This window comes from Cryptomeria japonica, chromosome 8, assembly GCF_030272615.1.
Source record: "Cryptomeria japonica chromosome 8, Sugi_1.0, whole genome shotgun sequence".
Lineage (NCBI taxonomy): Eukaryota > Viridiplantae > Streptophyta > Pinopsida > Cupressales > Cupressaceae > Cryptomeria > Cryptomeria japonica.
The window spans coordinates 202,787,057-202,810,015 of record NC_081412.1 but is presented as its reverse complement, the minus strand read 5'-3'; the positions used below and the strand labels follow the sequence as shown (position 1 = coordinate 202,810,015).

General features: G+C 34.8%; 1 protein-coding gene across 9 annotated transcripts in view; it reads left to right on the top strand.

Moving 5' to 3' along the window:
• Positions 1-1,071: 1,071 nt before the first annotated feature.
• LOC131048348 (SPX domain-containing membrane protein OsI_21475) overlaps positions 1,072-22,959 on the top strand; it is a 275,121-nt gene continuing 253,233 nt past the window's right edge. For 2 of the 9 annotated variants that reach the window (XR_009106396.2, XM_057982275.2), the window contains exon 1: positions 14,382-14,640. Coding sequence is in view for 3 of the 9 variants with exons in the window: in XM_057982273.2 (XP_057838256.2) it covers positions 1,089-1,175 (87 nt within the window). In the remaining 6 variants the exon portion in view is untranslated. Of the gene's footprint in view, positions 1,176-1,477; positions 1,501-14,381; positions 14,743-22,959 lie in introns of those variants that run through there. The other 7 variants (XM_057982276.2, XM_057982269.2, XM_057982273.2 and 4 more) reach the window with 6 other exon arrangements.

Below are 22,959 nucleotides of genomic sequence, written 5' to 3'. Positions count from 1 at the left end.
GAATACAATGGGGATATTAAGCTTTGGTAGCGATACAAAATTATGAGATTGGAAAATCAAGATAATAATTTTGGTTTACTTGTCACTTTAGTGATTCTTTATGAGTGTTAAATTTGGGGCAACAACATGTTAGCTTAGAAATTGAGAAAAGTGGAAGGAATCCATCGACACTTAATCATAAGTAGCTTCAAAACTAAAACTTTTGTTTCATATGAGATTTATTAGCTAAAGCATGCGCTTTTCCTTTGAAAGTATTGATGAATGTCTAAGTGTTAAGCCACTTTACAAAATGTTCAAAATATTAAGAATCATTGTTAGCCTAGGCTAGCTATTAAGGAAGAGCTAAGTAAAAAGAAGAAAACATGGATGAAGTGATTGAATGAATGTGACATTAATATGTGGGAGTGCCCAAACACTAATGAGGAAATAAAAAAGTATGCAAAGAAAAAATTAGAATTACTACGTGAACAAAGCAAATTGTGCAAAAAAATAGAATTACAACGTGAACAAAGCAAATTGTGCAATAAAGTCTACAATATTAAATAATTTAACTCTAATTGAGATGATGATGCAAAAAATTACATAAGAATGGACAATAAGTAGAAAGCAAAAATGATAATAGATTAGTTAAAAATTAGATATTTAAGACAATACTTTAAAAAATAGAAATTTTGCAATAAAAGTGTGATAGAAACAAATGTCACTACATGAGGACATGCTTAGTGTTCAATGACATTGTATCACCTTATAAATGGAAAAATCTAAATGCCTTGTTTTGTTGATGAACTCTCAATATTTAATGTAATATGTTAATTAAACATGTTATCCACGTTCCTTTTGCAAGTAGTTGCTTGTGTGGTCTGATAACCTTAGTTTCTGCACCGTGAAATGACAGCTGTAATCGGGATGCCGAGGACTTCCCTTATCTTTGTCCTGTCACAAGCAAAAGGTGTATTGAATAATTCAACACATCACGTCTTACAGACAAGATTTATTACATGTCTGGGCCCGCAAACCATGTTGCAAAAAGTGTCGGAATGGCACTGGTGTTGACAGGTCGGGAAAATTTGTTCAAAGGTTGAACAACGATGCATGCATTATTGCAGCTGCAGCTTTGTGCGCGTGAAGGATCGAACTCCACACCTTCAGAAAGCTTTTCACTTCGACAGTTTCAGGTAAGAAATCCAACTTTTTTTTTCTCTCTTTTTTTTCCTGGGGTTTATCTCAACGAATTATTGAACAGCGAACATATATTATTTTATTCTCTTTTGAAAGAGGCTTTTTTAATTGTAGGTTAAAGTTGTGCTACTAGATATTTTTTTTTTGTCAAGAATTGATAAATTGTCTTATTGAGAATCGCTCACTTCCATATAACGTGAAAATGATGAGTTAATAGAATGAAAGAAGAAATATGTTCAGTTGGTTCAGCATATTGAGCAATTGGTTCTGCAAGAGACGGTGCAGTTGGGTCAGTATCAAATAGTTTAGGTTCATGAAGCGGTGAGTAGTTGAAAAAAAAAAGAGCATACAAAAGCCTAAAACATTCTTATGTTAAACTTCTTTTCTTTTGGATTTTCTATTGTGTATCTTGATTAGGAAGTACAATTTTTTTTATCTTTTTATCTTTTTATCTTCAAATAGATTAGTCAAGGTATTTATATTTAGTGTTTTAGTATAGTTGATCCGAATATCCTGGTAGGCTGGACACTCCATGATGTAATGCCATTCCGTCTCCACTACTCTTTGAGTGAAATATTTGCATCTTCTATTTGCCCACTACTCTTTAGGTATCATCCATCTTCTAGTTTCACATCTAAGTTGATGTGAGTTGGTTCTTATCTGATCAATTAACTTTTTTGCTTTCCATGTTATTTCCAAGTTTCCTACATGTACTTATTTTGCACATGGTCATGTGTGGGATTGAAATGTTTGATCAATATATAGTATTCCTTTTTCCTCCCAAATTGTCTTGTCCACATCTTTCCTTTGAATTTTTCTTGCACATACTTTTTTATTTCTCCATTGTTATTTGGGCAATCTCTTATGTTAATATCTCACTTATTCATCCATTTAATGAATGAATAAATATTTTTATGATGTTCATGAGATTGGAAATCAAGAATTACAATTTTAAAATTTCAAATTCCTTTCAATATTGAATCTTTTGCTATGAATCTTGATTTTTTTTTTTAAGAGTGGATCCAACCTAGCCTATCTACAAAGGTATCATAAGAAGGGCATAAACAAGCACAAATTGAGCTTTTGATTCTAACCTTGATTTTGCAGTACATTTAATACACTTCCAAAGTTAGCACATGATAGCAAAGCTAGGAGTTTATGAGATTAAGATTTGGTAATAAATGAAAATCGAGTAAATATAATTATAAGATATACTTGAATTATTTAATAATGTTTTTGAAAATGTTAAATTTTTTATTGTAGAATCTTTATTTAGTATTTTTTTCAAAAGTAAATTAAGTTGATAAGTAGGAAGTACTTTTTGTTGTGTGTGGGGTATGATATTAATATCAAGATTCAATTATATAGATTTTGAGTCAAATTCATTGATTCATATTTTATGAGTAGTGGTTCACATGGACTCATCTCTTATGAGAATAAATGGTCCACTTAGCACTTATTGCATCTAGGTGATGTTCATAAGGTAGAGCATCAAGACTTCTTGAATGGGTGATATCTCAATACTACTTCAACTCAAGTGCACTTAATCATGGAATTTTCTCCAAGTTGTTTATTTTTTAGGTTGTCTTTAGCATTTTATGATGTACATAGGGCTATTTTTTTCTACCATTTCTTTTTTGTAAATATATGCACATTCTCATATCTTATGTCTCCTTGGGTATTTTCCATTTGTGAGTCTCACATCTAAAGTGACGTGAACTAATTCTTAATCCAATTATAAGTATTTCCACATTATACTTATTTTTGAATCTATGTAGATTTTTCAACATGGTCCCATGTGAGATTGAGTTATTTGATACAATATAATTTCTTTTGACTATTTTGCTTTGTCTTCATGATAGTCTTGATTTTTTTTCTTCACATACTTTTAATTTCTTTTATTGTTTGGACACTCTTTCACATTAATGTTTCATTTTTTCATCCACTTGTTTTATTTTATCCACGTGTTCTTTTTGCTTAGCTAGATTCCTTTATCACTATTTTGAGTCAATGATGGTTCTATATGTTTTGTTCATCTATTTTAGATAACTTAATGTTTGAGCCATTGCTAATGCTCCATTGACACATGTAGTCAACAAAGCCCAAAACACTGTGCTTGCTAAACCTCCTTTTTCCATTTGCATCTTGGATCTTCTACTGTGTATCTTGAGAAGTATGCAACTCTTGTTATCTTTTCATCTTCAAATATATTACTCAAGGTGTTTACATTTAGTGTCTTTGTATAGTTGATCTATATTTTTTTGTATGGTCATGTGTGGGATTGAAATGTTTGATATAGTACTACTTTTTCCTCCCAAGGAGTCATGTCCACATGTTTTCTTTGAATTTTTCTTGCACATACTTTTTTATTTCCCCATTGTTATTTGGGCAATCTCTTATGCTAATATCTCACTTAATGAATGAATAAATATTTTTTTATGGCGTCCACATGAGATCGGAAATAAAAAAATTACAACCTTAAAGTATCTTCAATTTCTTTTCGATATTGGATCTTTTGCTATGAATCTTGAAAAGAAAACTAACAATGGATCTAGGCTAGCCTATTCGCAAAGGTAGCATAGAAAGGGCATAAACAAGTGCAAATTAAGCTTTTTCTTCTGACCTCGATTTTGCAATCCTTGGTACACTTCCAAAGTCAACACATGAGTAACAAAGCTATGAGCTTATGAGATTAAGATTTGGTAATAAATGAAATTTGAGTAAATATAATTATAAGATATAAGAATTATTTAACTTAGATTTTATGAATTTTTTAATTTTTTGATTGTAGATTTTTTGTTCAGTTTTTTTTTTTGAAAGTAGATTAAGTTGATAAATAGGAAGTATTTTTTGTGGTGAGATAGGGTACATATGATATTAATATCAAGATTCAATCATATAGTTTATAAGTCAAATTCATTGATCCATATTTCATGAGTAGTGTTTCACATAAACTCATATTTTATGAGAATTAATGGTTCACTTAGCATTCATTGCATCTAGGCGATGTTCATAGGGCACAGTTCGTTAAGACTTCCTGCGATGGGTGATATCTCAATACTACTTCAACTCAAGAAACTTAATCATGGAATTTCCTTCATCAATTTGTTTATTTTTTAGGTTGTCTATATATTGATATGGATTTTATTTAAAGGTTGTGTATTTTATGATGTAGTGCTATTTTATTCTACCATTTCTTTTTGTAAAATAGACAAATTCTTACATATTATTTCTCCTTATGTATTTTCCATTTGTGAGTCTTGCATCTAAGGTGATATGAACTAATTCCTTATCCGATTATAAGTAGTTTTACTTTCTACTTATTTTTGTACCTATGTAGGTATTTTCATCATGGTCCAATGTGAGATTGAGTTCTTTGATACAATATACTTTCTTTTGACTATTTTTCTTTGTCTTCATGGTAGTCTTGAATTTTTTTCTCACATACCTTTAATTTTATTTTTAGTGCTTGGACACTCTTTCACATTAATGTTTCATTTTCTCATCCACTCGTTTTGTATTATCTTCATGTTTTTTCGTTTAGCTCTTCCTTTATCACTATTTTGAGTCAATGATGGTTATATATGTTTTGAATCTTTTTTAGATAACTTATTGTTTGAGCCATTGCCAATGCTTCCATCAAAAAAGTATTTATTTAAGTTGATTTAATCTTGTAAAAATCTGATTTCTTTTATGATAAAATGCTTTAGGATTCCTTGTATCTACTTTCATTTTAGATATGACATATTGTTGCGCCAAACTTCACATCATAGAATACTTTTTTTATATAGGTAATGGGCCGAAGCTGATAAGGTGTACATACCCTACCCCCTTTGTGGGATTTGAACTCATGACCTCTAATCCAAGAGCACAAGTTCTCCACCACTAGGCCAACTCAAGTTGTACTCACACCATAGAATACTACTTGTGTGATAAGAAAGCTAAATAAGATTCTCTAGGTTTTCTAGTCTTATACTTTTGTAGTCTTGCATCTATTTTATAGTGAGTAGGTTCAACATATTGAGCAATTGGCTCTACAAAAGATGGTCCAATTGGCTTAGCATCAATGGTTGATGTCGACAAAGAAAATGAATGAATGAATAATTTTTATGGTGTTCATGAGATTTGTGATTCAGAATTACAATCTTAAATTATCTTCAAATTCCTTTCAATGTTGGATCTCCTATTATGAATCTTAAACATGAAGCTAACAATGGATCCAACCTATCCATCGGTAGAGGCATAGATAGCTAGAACATATCCTATTTAACTGGTTGACCCATTTGGATAGTTAGAACCAATAGTGAAAACAATTGACAAAGGTGATTTTGTTGATTCTACCAAGTTAGCAAAGGTAACTGATGCAGGAGCATCCCCGGTTCATAGCAATCTTGCATCAACCAAAAATAATTTCCTTTCTATTTGCAGTTTCAACATTTATTTCTATGTGTACCGGTTTTGGCTCACCAGATCCTATGGAGTTGGATTCTACTTGAAGACTTGATCATCTTCCTTATTCCCAAACCACAAATCATTTGGATCTTTTTCCGACAAGTTATCGCTATCGGTTTCCATGACAGTTTTTTTGTTACCGGTTGACAACTTCCTACTACCAGTTGCCTAGACCTCTTTGCATTTGTGATCTACCAGACCCCTTTCGTAGCTTGTAGAGCCCTGAGTGTTGATTCCAATGTTCCTTGGCGTGTGGCAAACCTTTTCCCATGATCTACACTTCATCCTTTGGATTTTCCGGAGGAATCTCTTGGCGGAGGCTGACCTTGTTGGTTTTACACGTTAGGTCTTGTTCTTCGGGTTTTGATCCCTTTTTGGGTCGACTGGATCCCCTTGGATCGTATAAATCATTGTAATTGAGCATTAGAATGTAACAATCAAACAATGAAGTAGTTAGACTAAGCGTAGAATATAGATCTTAAGATTGAAGGTCACGATTGTGACCTATTCTATACTTTGAGCATGTTTTAGCAGGCATGTGAGCCAGTTTCTGTAACTCGGTTGTTACCCGTTGGTTGTAATCAATTTTCATGAAATAAAACAATCTGTTTTGCATTGCCTCCATCATGTCCTTGTGTTTTCGTTGTGTTTATTATTGTTGACCGATCTGGACTGATCTCTTTGAGGTCCCTCCTAGCTAGTGACTGCTTCAAGTGGTATTAGAACGTGTTTTCGTTTCGAAGGTTGCATGTCCAAAGATTTTTGTTGTAGGGTGGCAGATTGTGGATTCGACCTGCAGCTGCATAGGACTAGCGTAAACGATGGTGCGAAGAGGAACTAGGAATGGTGGAGCACGTGAGAATGCAGACCCTGTTGTGATGGAAATATTGCGAGGGATAGTTGCCCGATTGGAATTTGTGGAGACAGCCCAAAGAAGAGGCCGACACATTGAAGATGTAAGTGAAGATGAAGGAGAAGAAGCCCCGTTAGAACAAGCAAACCCACTGGCCGTTGATTCAGATGAGGAAAGGTTTTTGAGGGTTTTGAGTAGAGTGAATACTAAACCTTATTTTACCCCACCAGAATATGATGGAAAGTTTGATTCAGATGAATGGATGGATTAGATCTCAGAGATGGAGAATTATTTTGATTTTGAAAACAATACAGAAGAAAGGAAGGTGAAATATGCATGTGCCCAGTTGAAAGGTCATGCATCTCTTTGGTAGGAGCATTTGCAAGTTGATAGATAGAGAAGAGGTAAAGAGAAGATCAAGACATGGGATCAAACGATTGCTAAGTTGAAATCAAAATTTATGCCAGCTGATTATCAAGTGAATCTGTTTCGGAAGTTGCAGAATTTGAGACAGAAGAAATCTAGTATGAAGGAATATACCGAAGCATTTTACAAGTTGAATATCAGATCCAAACATGTTGATGATGAAGTTGAACAAGTTGCAAGATATTTGAATGGATTGTGGGTGTCTATACAAGATGAACTTAGTTTGATCAAATTAGAGAGTGTTGAAGAGGCTTACCAATATGCCCTAAAGGCAAAAGAGAAGCTAAAAAAAAGACATGAGTAGAGGTGGAAGGTTTTCCGGAGGAAGATTTCAAGGAGGAAGAGGATATACCAGAGGTAGAGGAACCTGTATAGATAAGAACAAGGACAAGGAAGCGAACAAAGAAGGTAATTCATACCGAAAGGATGATAGAAATTTATATCGGAGGAGAGAACCAGATGGCTACCAGAATGAGAATTTTGGAAGACAAGACAAGAGAACATTCAGAGGAACTTTCTATAAGTGTGGAGGAGAAGGACATCATGCTTTCGAGTGTAAGAAGATAGAGAATACTGGAAGAGCAGTACTAGTGGAAGAAAACTCCACCAGATCAGACAATAAACCAGAAGATGGAGAATTATTGATAATGAGGAGAGCTTTGTGTCATATCGAGAGGATGAAGAGCCCTTGTAGAGGAAGAATTTGTTCAAGACCAGATGTAAGGTATCCGGTAAGTGTTGTAAAGCTTTTATTGATAGTGGTACTTCAGGTAATATTGTTTCAGGAGAGATGGTGAATAAGTTGAATTTGGAAAGATTGAAACACCCTAAGCCTTATCAGATAGCATGGATTCAGGATGAACATAAGTTGTTAGTAAGTGAGCAATGTTTGATGAAATTAACAATTGGGAATTATTATGATGAAGTCTTGTGTGATATTATGCCTATGGATATTTGTCATCTTTTGTTGGGTAGACCTTGGCAGTTTGATAGACAGGTAGTACATGATGGGAGGAAGAATACATACACTATTGTGGCCAATGGAATGAAGCAAACCTTGTTGCCCTTGGAGGAACCTTTGAAGAATAAATTTTGTACATGAATGCTAGAATCTGTTTGGTAGATGGAAGAAAATTCTTGGATGGATTGAGACATGAGAATGTGTGTTTTGCCTTAATTTCTAAGAAGATTGAGAATCTGGAGCATGAAGAGGAACAATCGGAAGAGATAAAAGATTTGCTGACAGAATATGAAGACATCATTACAGATAATGTACCTGATGGATTGCCACCTGTGAAAAGTATCAGTCATTGCATGAACCTAGTTTTTGGAGCTAGTTTGCCTAACAAAGTTGCACACCGGATGACATCAACAAAGAATGAAGAACTGAATAGACAAGTGCAGGAGATGTTGAAGAAATGTTTGATCAGGGAAAGTCTGAACCCTTGTGTAGTGCCAACAGTGTTTGCACCTAAGAAGAATGGAGAGTGAAGAATGTGTACTGATTCCAGAGCAATAAACAAGATCACAGTGAAATACCGATTTCCTTTGCCTAAGATGGATGACATAATGGACTGTTTGAGTGGAGCCAAATACTTTACAAAGATAGATTTGAAGAGTGGATATCATCAGATCAGGATCATAGAAGGAGATGAGTGGAAGACAACATTCAAAACAAATGAAGGACTATATGAATGGTTGGTGATGCCTTTTGGGTTAACTAATGTACTGAGTACTTTGATGAGGCTGATGAATGAGGTATTGTAGAAATTCTTGGATAAGTTTGATGACATTCTGATTTTCAGTAAGATAAAAAAGGAGCATTTATTGCATTTGAGACAAGTTTTGCAGAGGTTGAGAGAAGAAAAGTTGCTGATAAATATTAAGAAGTGTACTTTCATGAAGGATGAATTAGTCTATTTGGGATTTGTGATATCTGAGGATGGTTTGAAAATGGACCTTGAGAAAGTAAAAACAATTGTTGAGTGGCGTACATCATAAATCATTGGAGAGGTAAGATCATTTTATGGATTGGCTAGTTTTTACCGGAAGTTCATCAGAAATTTTGGTTTAGTTTGTAACCCTATGACTGAGACCATGAGGGGAGATCAGAAGGAATTCAAGTGGACCACCAGAGGAAACCAAATTTTTGAACTGTTGAAGCAGAAAGTGAGTGTGCAGCCCGTGTTAGCTTTACCGAATTTCAATAAATTATTTCAAGTGAAATGTGATGCAAGTGGAACAACAATAGGAGCAGTCTTGAGTTTGGAAGAGAGAGCAGTAGCTTATTTTAGTGAGAAATTGAATGATGCTCAGATGAGCTATTCAGTGTATGATCAAGAGTTTTATGCCATAGTTCAAGCCTTGAAGAAGTGGAGACATTACCTGTTGCCTAAGGAGTTTGTATTGTATAGATATCATCAAGCCTTGCAGTATTTGAGTAGTCTGAGTAAGTTGAATCAGAGACATATGAGATGGGTAGAATTTTTGCAGAGTTACACCTTTGTGTTGAAGCATAGAAGTGGAAAATCTAACAAATTTGCTGATGCATTGAGTAGGAGAAGGAATTTGTTGATAGAGATGAGAGTGACAGTATTAGGATTTGAGGAATTGAAGACCTTGTATGATGATGACTCGGATTTTGTAGAACCTTGGAGAGCATGTAGAGAACCGGTTATGGTAGATAGAAGCAAGTGGTTGGATTACTTCATTCAGGATGGGATGTTATTTAGAGGAGTTCAGCTATGCATACCTAAGAGTTCTATGAGGGAGAATCTGATAAAGGGGAAACAAAGTGGAGGATTAGCTGGACATTTTGGTATTGAAAAAAAAGTAGCATTGGTGAGTGAGTAGTACTTTTGGCCCTAGATTCATAAGAATGTTAAGAAATATGTGCAAAGTTGTAGAGTTTGTCAAGTTGCAAAGGGTAGTAATCAGAATGTGGGATTGTATAAACCTTTGACAATACCGGTAAGACCTTGGGAGGATATAAGCATGGATTTCATACTTGGATTGCCTAAAACACCGAGAGGGAATGATTTTATATTTGTGGTCATGGATAGATTCTCAAAGATGGCTCATTTCATACTTTGTAAGAAGACATCAAATGCATTACATGTAGTAGATCTATTTTTCAAGGAAGTAGTGAGATTGAATGGATTACCTAGAGCATAGTTTCAAACAAAGACACTAAGTTTGTTGGCTATTTTTGGAGAACACTTTGGAAGAAGATGAAGACAAATTTGAAGTTCAGTTCTACTTTTCATCCACAGTCTGATGGATAGATAGAAGTAGTTAACCGAAGCTTGGAAAATTTGTTGAGATGTTTAGTTGGAGATAAAACTAGAAGTTGGGATTTGATCCTTGCACAAGCAGGGTTTGCCTACAATAATTTAGTAAACAAGAGTATCGAAAGAACACCTTTTGAGATCATTACTGGAGTGCATCCTAGAGGTATATCAGAATTAAGAGACATTAGCAGTGAAGACCAGAGAAGTTCAGAAGCAGAAGACTTTGCAGATCACATGACAGCCTTGCATATTTAGGTTAAGCATCATTTGGAGGACATGAACAATAAGTATAAGGAGAAGGCAGATGAGAAGAGGAGACATAAGGAATTTGAAGTTGGTGATGAAGTGATGGTATATCTGAGAAAATAAAATTCCCCATTGAAACATAACAAATTGCAGATGAAAAAGTTTGGACCTTGCAGGATTTTGAGGAAGTTCAGTTCTAGGAATGCATATGAAGTGGAGTTACCAGATAGTCTGAGTATTTCGCCTATGTTTAACATTGTATATCTTCATGAGTATCATGAACTAGAATTTAGTGAGGACAGTATTGCAGACTTGGAGAAACAGTTGCCTCGGAAAGAACTAGATCGGATTGAAGACATTTTGGACAATAGAATTGGGTGAAGTACTCGAACAGTCAGTATAAGGAGTATCTTGTGAAGTGGAAGGACATACCAGTTGAAGATTCATCTTGGATTTCTCAGGTAGAGGTAGACCACCTTGGTTTTCCTCTGACCCCAACAAAGTGAGAGACTCACTTTTTCAATAACCTCGGATGTCTGATGCAAGAGCATCCCCGGTTCATAGCAACCTTGCATCAACCAAAAATATTTTCCTTTCTGTTTGCAGTTTCAACATTTCTTTCTGTGTGTCCCGGTTTTGGCTCATCGGATCCTATGGAGTTGGATTCTACTTGAAGACCCGTTCATCTTCCTTATTGCCAAACCGCAAAGCATTTGGATCTTTTCCCAACAAGTTATCGCTATCGGTTTCCATGACAGTTTCTTGTTATCGGTTGACAATTTCCTATTACCGGTTGCCTGAACCTATTTGCATTTTTGATCTACTGGACCCCTTTTGTAGCTTACAGAGCCCTGAACGTTGATTCCGATGTTCCTTGGTGTGTGACTGACCTTTTTCCACGATCTACACTTCATCATTTGGATTTTCTGGAGGAATCTCTTAGTGGAGGCCAACCTTGTTGGTTTTACACGTTAGGTCTTGTTCTTCGGGTTTTGATCCCTTTTTGGGCCAACCAGACCCCCTTGGATCGTATAAATTATTGTAATTGAGTATTAGAATGTAACTATCGAACAATGAAGTAGTTAGACTGAGCGTAGAAGATATATCTTAAGATTGAAGGTCCCTATTGTGACCTATTCTATACTTTGAGCATGTTTTAGCAGGACTGTGAGCCGGTTTTTGTAACCTGGTTGGTTGTAATCAATTTTCATGAAATAAAACAATCTATTCTGCATTGCCTCCATCATGTCCTTGTGTTTCCGTTGTGTTTACTCTTGCTGACCGGTCTAGACTAGTCTCTTTGAGGTCCCTCCTAGCGGGTGACTGCTTCAGTAACATAGAAAGGGCATAAACAAGTGTAGATTAAGCTTTTGATTTTGACCTTGAGTATGTGATACTTGATGCACTTCCAAAGTCAACACATGAGTAGCAAAGCTAGGAGATTAATATTTGGTAATAACGGAAAATGGAGTAAATATACTTAAAAGATATAAGAATTTAATAAATTTTATGAAATTTTTAATTTTTTGATTGTGGAATTTTTGTGTAGTTTATTTTTTCAAAAGTAAATTATGTTGATAAGTAGGAAGTATTTTTTGTTGTGCGTGGAGTATAATATTAATATCAAGATTCAATTATGTAAATTGACCCATGTTTCATGAATATTGGTTCATGTACGAATCCATCTATCTGTGGGAACTCAATTATATATATTGACCCATATTTCATGAGTAGTGGTTCATACAAATTGATCTCTCATGAGAACTAATGGTTCAATTAGCACTCATTTCATCTAGGTGATGCTCAAGTGTTACAAAGCATTAAAACTTCTTGAGATGAGTGATATCCCAATACTACTTCAACTCAAGCATGCTTAGTCATGGAGTTTCCTCCATGAAGTTGTTTATTTTTATGTTGTCTTTATATTGATGATTTTTTTTAAGAATGCGCATTTTATGATACAATGCCATTTTATTCTACCATTTCTTTTTTGTAAAATAGACAAATTCTCATACCTTATTTCTTCTTAGGCATTTTCCATTTGCGAGTCTCAAATCTAAAGTGATGCGAACTAATTCTTAATCCAATCATAAGTATTTTTACTTTCCACTTATTTTTAGACCTATGTAGGTTTTTTCATCATGGTCCCATGTGAAATTAAATTCTTTGATACAATATAATTTCTTTTGATTATTTTGCTTTGTCTTCATGGTAGTCTTGAATTTTTCTCACATTCTTTTAATTTCATTTTTAGTGTTTGGATAGCCTTTCACATTAATGTTCCATTTTCTCATTCACTTGTTTTGTTTCATCCACATCTTCTGTTTGCTTAACTCTTCCTTTATCACTATTTTGAGCCAATAATGGTTCTCTATATTTTGAATCCTTTTTAGATAACTTAATGTTTAAACCATTGCCAATGCTTCTATTGAAAATGCATTTATTTTAGTTGATATAATTTTCACGGAATTGAATTTTTAAATTTTTTTTGAAGTTGCTTATAATTAAATGCTTTATGATTCCTTCTATCTACTTCCATTTGAGATTTGACATATTGTTATCCCAAACTTCACACAAATATTACTTGTGTGATAAGCAAGCTAAATAGGATTCTCCAAGTTTTACAATCTTATAACTTTGTACTCTTGCATCTATTTTGTAGTGAGTATGGAGTCTTTCATACTCTTTGTATTTCCTTTTTCTTTCATGTCTCTCAATTGAACTTCTTGTCAAAATTGAGTCTTAAGTACTTGTATACTTCCACTATTTTTAATGGGCTATCTTAAATTTTTTATTTATTCTCCATATTAACAAGATCATGAATTTGGTTTTCTTGATATTCACTTGCATCCTAACTTTCTTACAAAAAAGTTTTTAAGACTGAACATTCTCTCGAGCCATGAGTTTTTTTTACAATTAGAATGTGATCATTTGTGTATAAGACTATCTTCACTACATAGCTAACAAATTTAATGCTTTACGTACTAACCTTATCCATCTACTCTTAATTTATTAATATATCGTACAAACAAAGAAAAAAATATACAACCTTGTCTAATATCATTATTACTTCTTAAATATTTTGATATATTAACACTTAATTTTGATTTTAGTCCCAACTTACTCATAAAACGTATAAACTACCACTTTATATTCATCCACAACCTTAATTCTTATTTATTTCAATTTTTTCCCCGAAATACCATATCAAATACTTTCACATATATATAGCTTGGGTGCAATGGAGGCCTTACATATGACACTTTAAACATTCCAACGAAAAATTACCTATAATAATACTTTAGATGACAAATTAGTGATAGTATATTAATAAACATTCAATGATAATTAAGTCTATTAATCAACATTCAATGATTATTAATTCTGCACAATGATTATGATAGTTTTAGTATCTTTTACATCTAATTAATTAATAACAAATAAGCCAAAAATTAAAATCGACGTGGTATCATGGGACTCCCTAGAAAGTTTTCAGAATATTATATCAATTTGGTAGGTAGGGCTGAGCTGCACAATCACTTCATTTTGATAACAGAATCTTGCCTCACTGCTCTAATTAGCTCTCCCCTCAAATGATAAGTATTAGAATATAATATAATAAAATCATGGAAAAATTCCCTCGCGTTGATCAGAGATTCATCTTATGTACTGTATGATCCACCATATCAGACAATGAGAAGAATATTTCAGAAAAAAATATTGAAACGCAAGATAAGATGAAAGAGAGACGTATCCATAGCTGATTGTCAAATCAACCTTCACACGTGTCCATAAGCATGCCGGTAAGCAGTTGCTTACCTGGCATTTGAAGATTTGATTCAAAGGAGCTGCATAATGAAAACAACAGTTATAACCGGGATACCGGTGGATCCCGTTATCATTGTCTTATGCAGAACAATTTTACTAAGGTTTTTTCTTATTTTATCGAACATTGTAAATCATAAATTCTACCTGTCACATTGTAAGGGGCACATCATTAGAGGGAAAGATACTCCGGGCCCGCAAACCCTGTTCTGTAAGATTGCAGGAGGCGAATTGGGTGACGGGTGGAATTTGGAAACATAACCATTTTCTAGAAAATTTAATTTGAAGCATAGATTCTGCTCGGCTTTTGGTCGCTTAAAGGATCGAACGCGGAACTTTTAAGAAGTTTTTCGACCTTGACTTATGCAGGTACACAACTTTCTTGGGAAATTGCAATTCTATTAAACCACTGTGAAGAAAAAATAGCTTTTAGCTGATACAGAGCCCAAAATGCGTTTAGTTACCACACCGGTAAATTTGAATCTCTTTTTTATTTTTATTTGCCTTGTATTTTCAGACTGCAGACTATTGTGTTTCGAAGTGCAACTTAGTTTCTGTGTTCATCTTTCTCAGGAATTTATTTGTTTTTTGAAACCAGGAAGATTTTTAATCTCTCTCTCTCAAAAACTTTGAAGATATTTGCAGCAGAGGAGGTTTCGGTTCATGAAAGAAATAGTAGTTAAACTAACATAATTTTTGTTGAATTCATGAAGTTTCTACAGTCTACAATGATATATTCTTCTGGATGTTTTCGTGCTTATTTTTATGTTGCCAATGTTTTCGTGCCTATTTTTATGCTGCAATGTTTTAGATAAACATCATGATCCATCATCAGAACAAGAGAACACGTGAGAGCAAGAGAGCTTGTCGCTTTACTTAATCGTGCATTTATTAGGGGTGCGATGGCGTTAATAATATTGTAGCAGATGGGTGGTAAATATGTGAGGAACAGAAGCATGGAGATTTGTGTCTTGTTTCAATTCACGCCTGAGAATTAGCAACTTTTGGCTTCGTCGGATGATTTCTAGGTGCAATTAAGCCTGTCAATTAAAAAACTCTTTGAAGATGTATAATAGTTGCAAGATGAATGTTAACGACTATTAGAAGTCTCTAGATGAGAGAGCAATCCATCGTAAAATGGAAAAAAAAAGAAATTAGAGTTTCACTCAAAACACAAATTGGATTTATTTGCGCGCTTTGTATATATACAATAATCTTGTAATGTTTCCTTTTACTGTCCGTTTGGCAAGGGATACATTTGTCCTATTGGCTGCTTCTTGTAAGCTTTGGAAAATGTTGGTTGGTGCAGGAATAGGGAGCGGGGGATTAAGAATAGGACTGGTCATATGCATATGGTGTAGGTGAATTGGCAAGGCTCGGTCTGCTCATGAGCTTTAGAAGCTGTCAAGGTGGTAAAGGTTGAAAAGCTACTTCGAGTAATTTACTGATAAGGTTAATTGGTACATGAATAGGAACTGTGTTAGTGTAATAGTTATGGGAAACAAATTCCTTGGATTTCAAGATTCCAAAAAACTGGTGACACACACAAGGTGTAAGCAGATTGCCAAGGCTTAGTCCGCTCATAGGCTTTAGAAATTGAAGGAGATATGAGGTTAAATGAAAAAGCCAAGTCGCTTTGCTTGCTATACTGGCATATAAAGGTTGGAAGCATATAGCCCTTTAACAAATGATTTCTAGATCACAGTTATAATTGCATGCACCCAGCCCAATAATGCACACATTACAATAGATGACCCAATAGTGGAACATTACAATACCCACAATCAGTTACTAGGGCTTGCACACCAACTGAAACAAATTTTAAGCAAATCCTCGGATCTTAGCCCGATACAACCATCAAAAAAATAACGATGCACATGTGCCATCAAAATTGGGCCGTCCATCCATGGAGATCTAGTTGCCCAAATTGGGTCGCCCATCTCCACATTCGTCTTGTGGATTGCTTCCACAAACTCTCTTTGTTTCAGTACACCCTTGGTTAGCTACGGAATTTTGTGCTGTAAAAAATCAAGATGAAACCAAGGAATGACTTTGTCATATAGCAGTAGGTTCTAAGAAGGGAGAGAGCATCGGTCAAAGAATTTAGATTGCGAGAGGAGGCACACTATTGGGTGCCGGTGGTGAAGTAGGCTGATCTCTTATGTGAGAGTTATGGCCAGGTAGGTTATACGGGGAGTCCGGTGACTTGGAAGTAGGGAGCTTACCTTTTAACTTTATCTAGGAAGTGAATGAATCACCTTTGGCATGATTAATATTATTCAAAAATCCACCCTTAGCTTTTAATATTAGTTTATATCATGTTTATATAATGTCCCAGCTCAATATCTTAATCTTTGGGTATTACATATTGAAGCGGATTATATTGACGTGGATCTTGTTAATACTAGGATGATTTGTACACAATTTGGTAATCAACTGCAATTTCATTGCAAATCATTAATGGGATGATCTTCACGGATGAGGTGTTTTTTGAAAGGTACATACAAAATTTTGAGTCTGTGGGCTGAGTTTAAAATAAAAGGCACCGTGTGATTCATGTCACGTTAGCTGAATCGAACTATAAATTTTGGCTTAAGGTAAGCAAGAATGTTGGTTTGAGGGATGCAGATCTCATTTTACCTGGACTGATCAGAAATTTGTGCTCTCTTGCACAAGTCAACTATAGATATCCTGTTATTCAAACCAGGGCTATTATCCCATATTTGTTGCACAGGCGAATTGCCAGTTCTTTACAAGTTTGGGTATGATTATTATCCCAATTTGTTAGCTAAGTTGCTTTTCCTGCTATGAATTTCGATATGAAGATTATCCCATATTTGTTGTGCAGCCAGGATATCTTCTTTTAACTCTGGATTTAGTACGTCTTGAGTACCTCCTACCAAAAAAAAAAACAAAAAAACCTAGATAAATAACTAAATTTACATATGCATAGAATAAACAAAATTAAGCACAAAGCATGTTGATAATTGATAATTCATTGCCAAATGTCAAATGTCAAATGATAAATCAAAATGTTATATCTCTTTCATTACCAATGTTTGAGATAGGCTAATAGTCAGTATTCAAACTACATGGTGCACATGCAAACTCAAAATGCATCATCATATTGCTTTTTATCAAGGGTATCTAGTGTTCCATGGAGTTTCTTGATGTGGGAACGGGGGGATAGGGACGGGCGAACAGGGGGTCTAAGTTTGGGGAGGGCAGCTGAGGTGGGGTGGGGAGGGCAGCCGAGGTGGGGTGTGGGGGGAGAGGCGGAGGGCAAGGGAGTGGTGCAAATACATATAGAACTCGAAAAATTAAAATTAGTTATAGAGAGTTGAGCAAAGAATCTAATGACAACTTCAACAATCTTCAATATGGAGAAAGACAGGGAAGATTTGGAATTATTTTTTATCACACCTAGGGAAGTTGATAAAGGAAGAAGTTATGATTCATGATTAAGAAAGAAGAATTCAAATTTGGGTATGTTTCTATAATTTTCTTAGGAAATCTCCTCTCCACATATTACAAATGCTTCTAGTTCTAGATATCATGTTGAGACATGGACCAGCTAGGACTCGAACCTAGGACCTTCCATACGCTGCTGGAGTGCTCTACCACTGAGCTACTGGCCCCTCTTGGACCAGTCCATCGTCGGTCCGGGTGTGGCTTATTTCCAACACCAACACCCCCCCTTAAGCCACACCTCTCGTGCGCTTGGGGCTCCTAGCCTGGACCTGGCTCTGATACCATGTTGATGTAATTCAAATTTATGTTCAAAATCTGAAGTTGTAAGAATTTAGATATTCTTTTTCTTTCCTATTGAATTACTTCAATGCTTAAGGAATATATTTAATCTTTTACTGTTTGTATTGACTGGTCCTTCTTATATTGCAGATTGCTGTAGATAACATTTATTGATTTCAATGTTTACTACAGCATCCTTCATGGCAAATATATAGGCATAGCCTTGAAAGATCAAGGCATGCCTTGACCGGACATGTCTTGATCAATCCAAGAGAGGTGCCTTTTCATTAAAAAAACCGATAACTATCGGTTTATATAAATGCCGATACATAAAGAATAATAACCGATCTCAATCGGTTTATGTCTAATGCTGTTTCAATCATAATCATAACCGATAACAAATTGGTTTATTTCCAATGCAATTTAATTATCATTTTAACTGATAACCAATCGGTTTATTCTTAATGCTATTAATGAAAATCGATACCAAACATGGTAAGTGTAATTTGATTATGTAAATCAAATAGAGGATTGGGATAAGAGCAAAAGCAAGTTTATAAGATAACTATTATAGTTATCATATGACAACACTAATTAGTGTTGTCATATGACAACTATAATAGATATACAGATCCAATCACATTCACAGCATAAGAAATATAACTGAAATCTCTGCACAAGAAATACGATCATATCTCGATCGATAATAGATTAGAAATGCTTGAAACATGAAATGCATATAAAGATGATTATAACAAGTTCAATCAATTATGATGTCTACCATTAGCTTGTAGTCTTATCGATAAAATAGATGATTGAATGAGAGATGAACAAAGTCTCTCATTCAATCATTTATCTTACCGAAGCTACGTAGTCTCAGCATATCAAAAGTCTATTCATGCAAGCCCTTGTATGTAGATTTATACATCCATGGCTAAGGATTGAGGAGTTGAGAAACAGATGGCATCAAAATGGAGGAGTTGACAACATTAGAGATTAGGTTCTTTATCCAAAGGGTTTTCCAAGGTAAGCTTCCAAAACATTGAAGATAGGGTTGGCAGATTGAACAAAAGTTATAGAGAGTTGAGAAAAGGATCTAATGGCATCTTCAAGCATCTTCAATATGGAGAAAGACATGGAAGATTTGGAAAAACACTAATTACATATAGTACTTGAAAAATTTGTCCAGGTTGAGGGATGCTTGGGTGCCTTGGGGAGGTCCCAATGTCCCGTTTTGGTGATTCTTGTGCAAAACGTCTCAGAGATGTTCCTCTCAAAGGGAAACATCTTGGAAACGTTAGGGGGTGTGTGGTGGTGGTAGAGGGATGGTAGGGGGATGTTCCCTTGGAGTTTCCCCATCTTGCGGACGTCCCTGTATCAAAAAGATGGCCTTTTTCGAGGGGGATGCATCCTTGTGGAACTAGGAGGGCATCTGTATCGTCATTCGGTTCATTAAAACTACAAGCAGTGCTAGTGCCAGCACCAACGCCACTTCCACTTGTTTTTTATGTGCCTTTGAATGTGTGTTGACCAATTAAAGATGTGTAATGGAAAATTCCAAGTTAGGGTATATATATATGTATAATGCCTTCATATTTTATATATGAACTTGTATCCGTACTTAGGGAAGAAATGTTGTATCGGTGTACTTGAATCCATTCCTGTATCAGGGTTGACAAATTGGTATAAATGATTGAAATAATGGTCAGTAGGTGACCACTTTCTCACAGATGAGTATTAGTGATTGTTAATTTCAGTTCAGTAGAAGATACTCTATTTTGAGTCATTTGGAAATTGTCATAAGCTTGCAAAGCATGTTGGATGATAATTAATTAGAACATAGCTATTGGTATTGGATCCTTCTGACATGTAATGCCTTTGGATTCATCTGATACTGTTGTTGTCTCCTTATGTCTATTGTTATTAGTGTTTGATAATTCCTCCCCTATTTCAGATTTTTCTTAGAAAACAACTACTTGAGATCTTTGACAAATCTTGTTAATTATATAATGTTTAATTAATATTTAATTATGTAGCTTTTGAGTCAATCTTGTTGACTCATATTTCATTAGTGGTTCACAAGAACCCATTTGTTAGTAGCATGAATGGTCCACTTAGTACTCATTGGATCCAGGTGATGCTTAAAAGGGTAAAGTATTGAGACTTTTTGGGAGTTCAACCATCCGACACTACTTTGGATCAAGTCTTCCTAACCATGGAGTTTTCTCTAAGATTAAGCATTCTTAGCATGCTACCCTACTTGCAAAACCTTCAGCAAATGTTGTGTCTTATGAGATACATTATAGGGCCCCTTAGCTCATTCATTATCAAGTAGGTAATTTTTCATAGTGTGTCAAATTATGTGATGTTTTATTAGTATGTAAATATGCAGTTTTTGAGTTAATCTCTTGATCCATATTTCACAAGTGGTGGTTTAGAAGAACTTATCTTTCATGAGCATGAGTGGTCCACTTACCTCTAATTGCATCTAGGTGATGCTCATAGAGGTGAAACATTTGGACTACTTGTGAGGTCAATTATCCCAATACTATTTGACCTAAGCATGCTTGACCATGGAATTTCCCCCAAGATCAAGCCCATTTAACTTGCTACCTTGTTCCTAGAACCTTTGGAAACTGTTGTTCTTTTCTATCCCATTCATTATTAAGCTCCTTAGATTATCTTGTTAATATTTGATAACTTAGATAATATCTCCCATGAGGTTTTATTATCAGCCATGATTTATTATCTTCTGTTCTATCCTTGTACACTCGGAATATATGATTGTGATTAGTATTTCAGAATTCTGTATAAAAGCTCTGCTATAATAAAAACAAATCAGATGATCTGGTTTTGTGTTTGATTCTTTATGGTTGTGGAAGTAATTATTTCATTGTTTGCTACTTCGGTTATTATGAGTAAATACTTATTAATCTACTGAGATTCTGTTTCCTTGTCTCAATATATCCCCTCCTTGCAAGCGATGGCTTACAACTGGTATGAATGCCCTCTCTGAATAGGGAAATCTTTTCCAATTCTTTTATCATTTCTATTTATAGTTGTCAAAATAGCTAATATAAATGCCGAATTGGATAGACTTGAGTCAACTGTGATATTTTCATTATTTATTATTTCTGCGGAATTTGTACATTGCTGCAAATTTATATTCAAATACTTAAGGTGTTAATTTCAATTCAGCCTTTGACATAGTAATGTGTCTGCACCTTTACCTAATATTTAATTAGGAAATAAGCTCTGGATTTATTATTCCCTGAATTGTGTTTGCCTTTAATTTATTTTAAAGAAGTATTAAACCATAGTTGCCAAGAGATGGGTCTCCTACCCCTGGAGACCCGTACTGGTCTCCAGTACCAGAGACCTCTCTGGAAACTTCTTGACGCATAAGGTGCTTTTGGCTGCCATCTCCTGCTGTCTCCAAAGTCTCCCGACCAAAAATTGACGTCTCCTCCTAGAAAACTTAGGGCAAAATGCAGTAAAAAGGCAAAACATAAAGCAAACATATAAGATAAGCTTGCAGCAAAGAAAAGTCGTAGGGAAATGAGTAATAAGGAAACTGTTTTGCAGGAACACAAAAATCCATGCAGAGTTATAGTGATTGGATCTATTGATGGTGTAGACTTTTTGAGAGGACTGTTTTCTTATCATTGTAATAGTCTAAAGAGAAACTGCCTTTACTATTTAGCCGACAATATTGAGTGTGCTCAACATCTATGTTACCTTACTTTCACTAAACAATTTAGACTGGCTATGTATCAGCAAAATAAGCAATTTTATTTTCAATTTTTGTTCAATTTTTTAAGTTAATGTAAAACTTCACCACTATTCTTGTTTTCAAAGTTCTCTATCATGATATGCTTTGGATATATTTAAAAAATTAGCATCTCCAAGTACCCTCGTCTTCTATTTTTGAAAATTAGTCATCCCAGTACCGGTACCAGTCTCCAGACTGGTAACCTTGTATTAAATGAATCAGAGTGTAAAAACATAAAAGAAATAGTAAAGGGATTTGCAGAGAAATACGAGTTGCTTTAACAGGCAATCCCAAAAATAATGGTAGACTCTAGTTAGAAAGCAAAATAACATTAGTTGATATCCCAAAATAATGAGTATAGATGCCGATTTTCAAGAGAAACAAAAGGGGAATCTAGGTCAACCAAACAATTTACAGATATAGACATGCCTCAAAGTTGCATAAGTTCCTTAATGTCTCAGATAACCAGAGTTTGTGAGACAACTAAAATCTTGAAGTATTGTGTCTTTGAAGGGCTTTAAATTTATTTGAAGGGTTGGCTCTGATAAAATATTTCTGCAGCGAAGGTTTGCAAAAATCTTTCCCTTCTTCAGTAAGACTTTGCATAAAAGCTTAGGCAGCGAGATGTGCCAGATGATGAAAAGGATTAAAAAATATTGGGGCAAATTTAATACTCATAATCATGTTTGCTGATGAAGGATATCAATTATTTAGCTCAATAAAACTTGGGTTACAGGAATGAGACTAAAGAAGGAATATGATGCAGTGAAGAGTCACTTAAGGCCGGAAGCCTGATTCTAGATGAAGCTAGTATTGATGAATAAGTAGTCCAATAAACGAGGTTGTGGGAATGAATCTAATGAAGGAATTTATTACACTGAAGTGTCAATCAAGGAATGGATTCCTTAGAATATCAAGAGATGAGGTTTTAATTGACCAAAGATGAGACAGATTCTGGATGCATTAGTATCCAAACTGTTTAAAATATAGAATTTGAACATTTGATTATGACAAAATGTTGAATTTCCATTTGTTTATTAGCAAAATGATAGAGACATACAGAGAGAACAGGGATGACTCTTGGTATGCATTGACTGCTCTACAAAGAATGCAGGTGGTGTCACTAACTCTTTCTAGAATAACCTCAATTCTCGTAGAAATAGAGT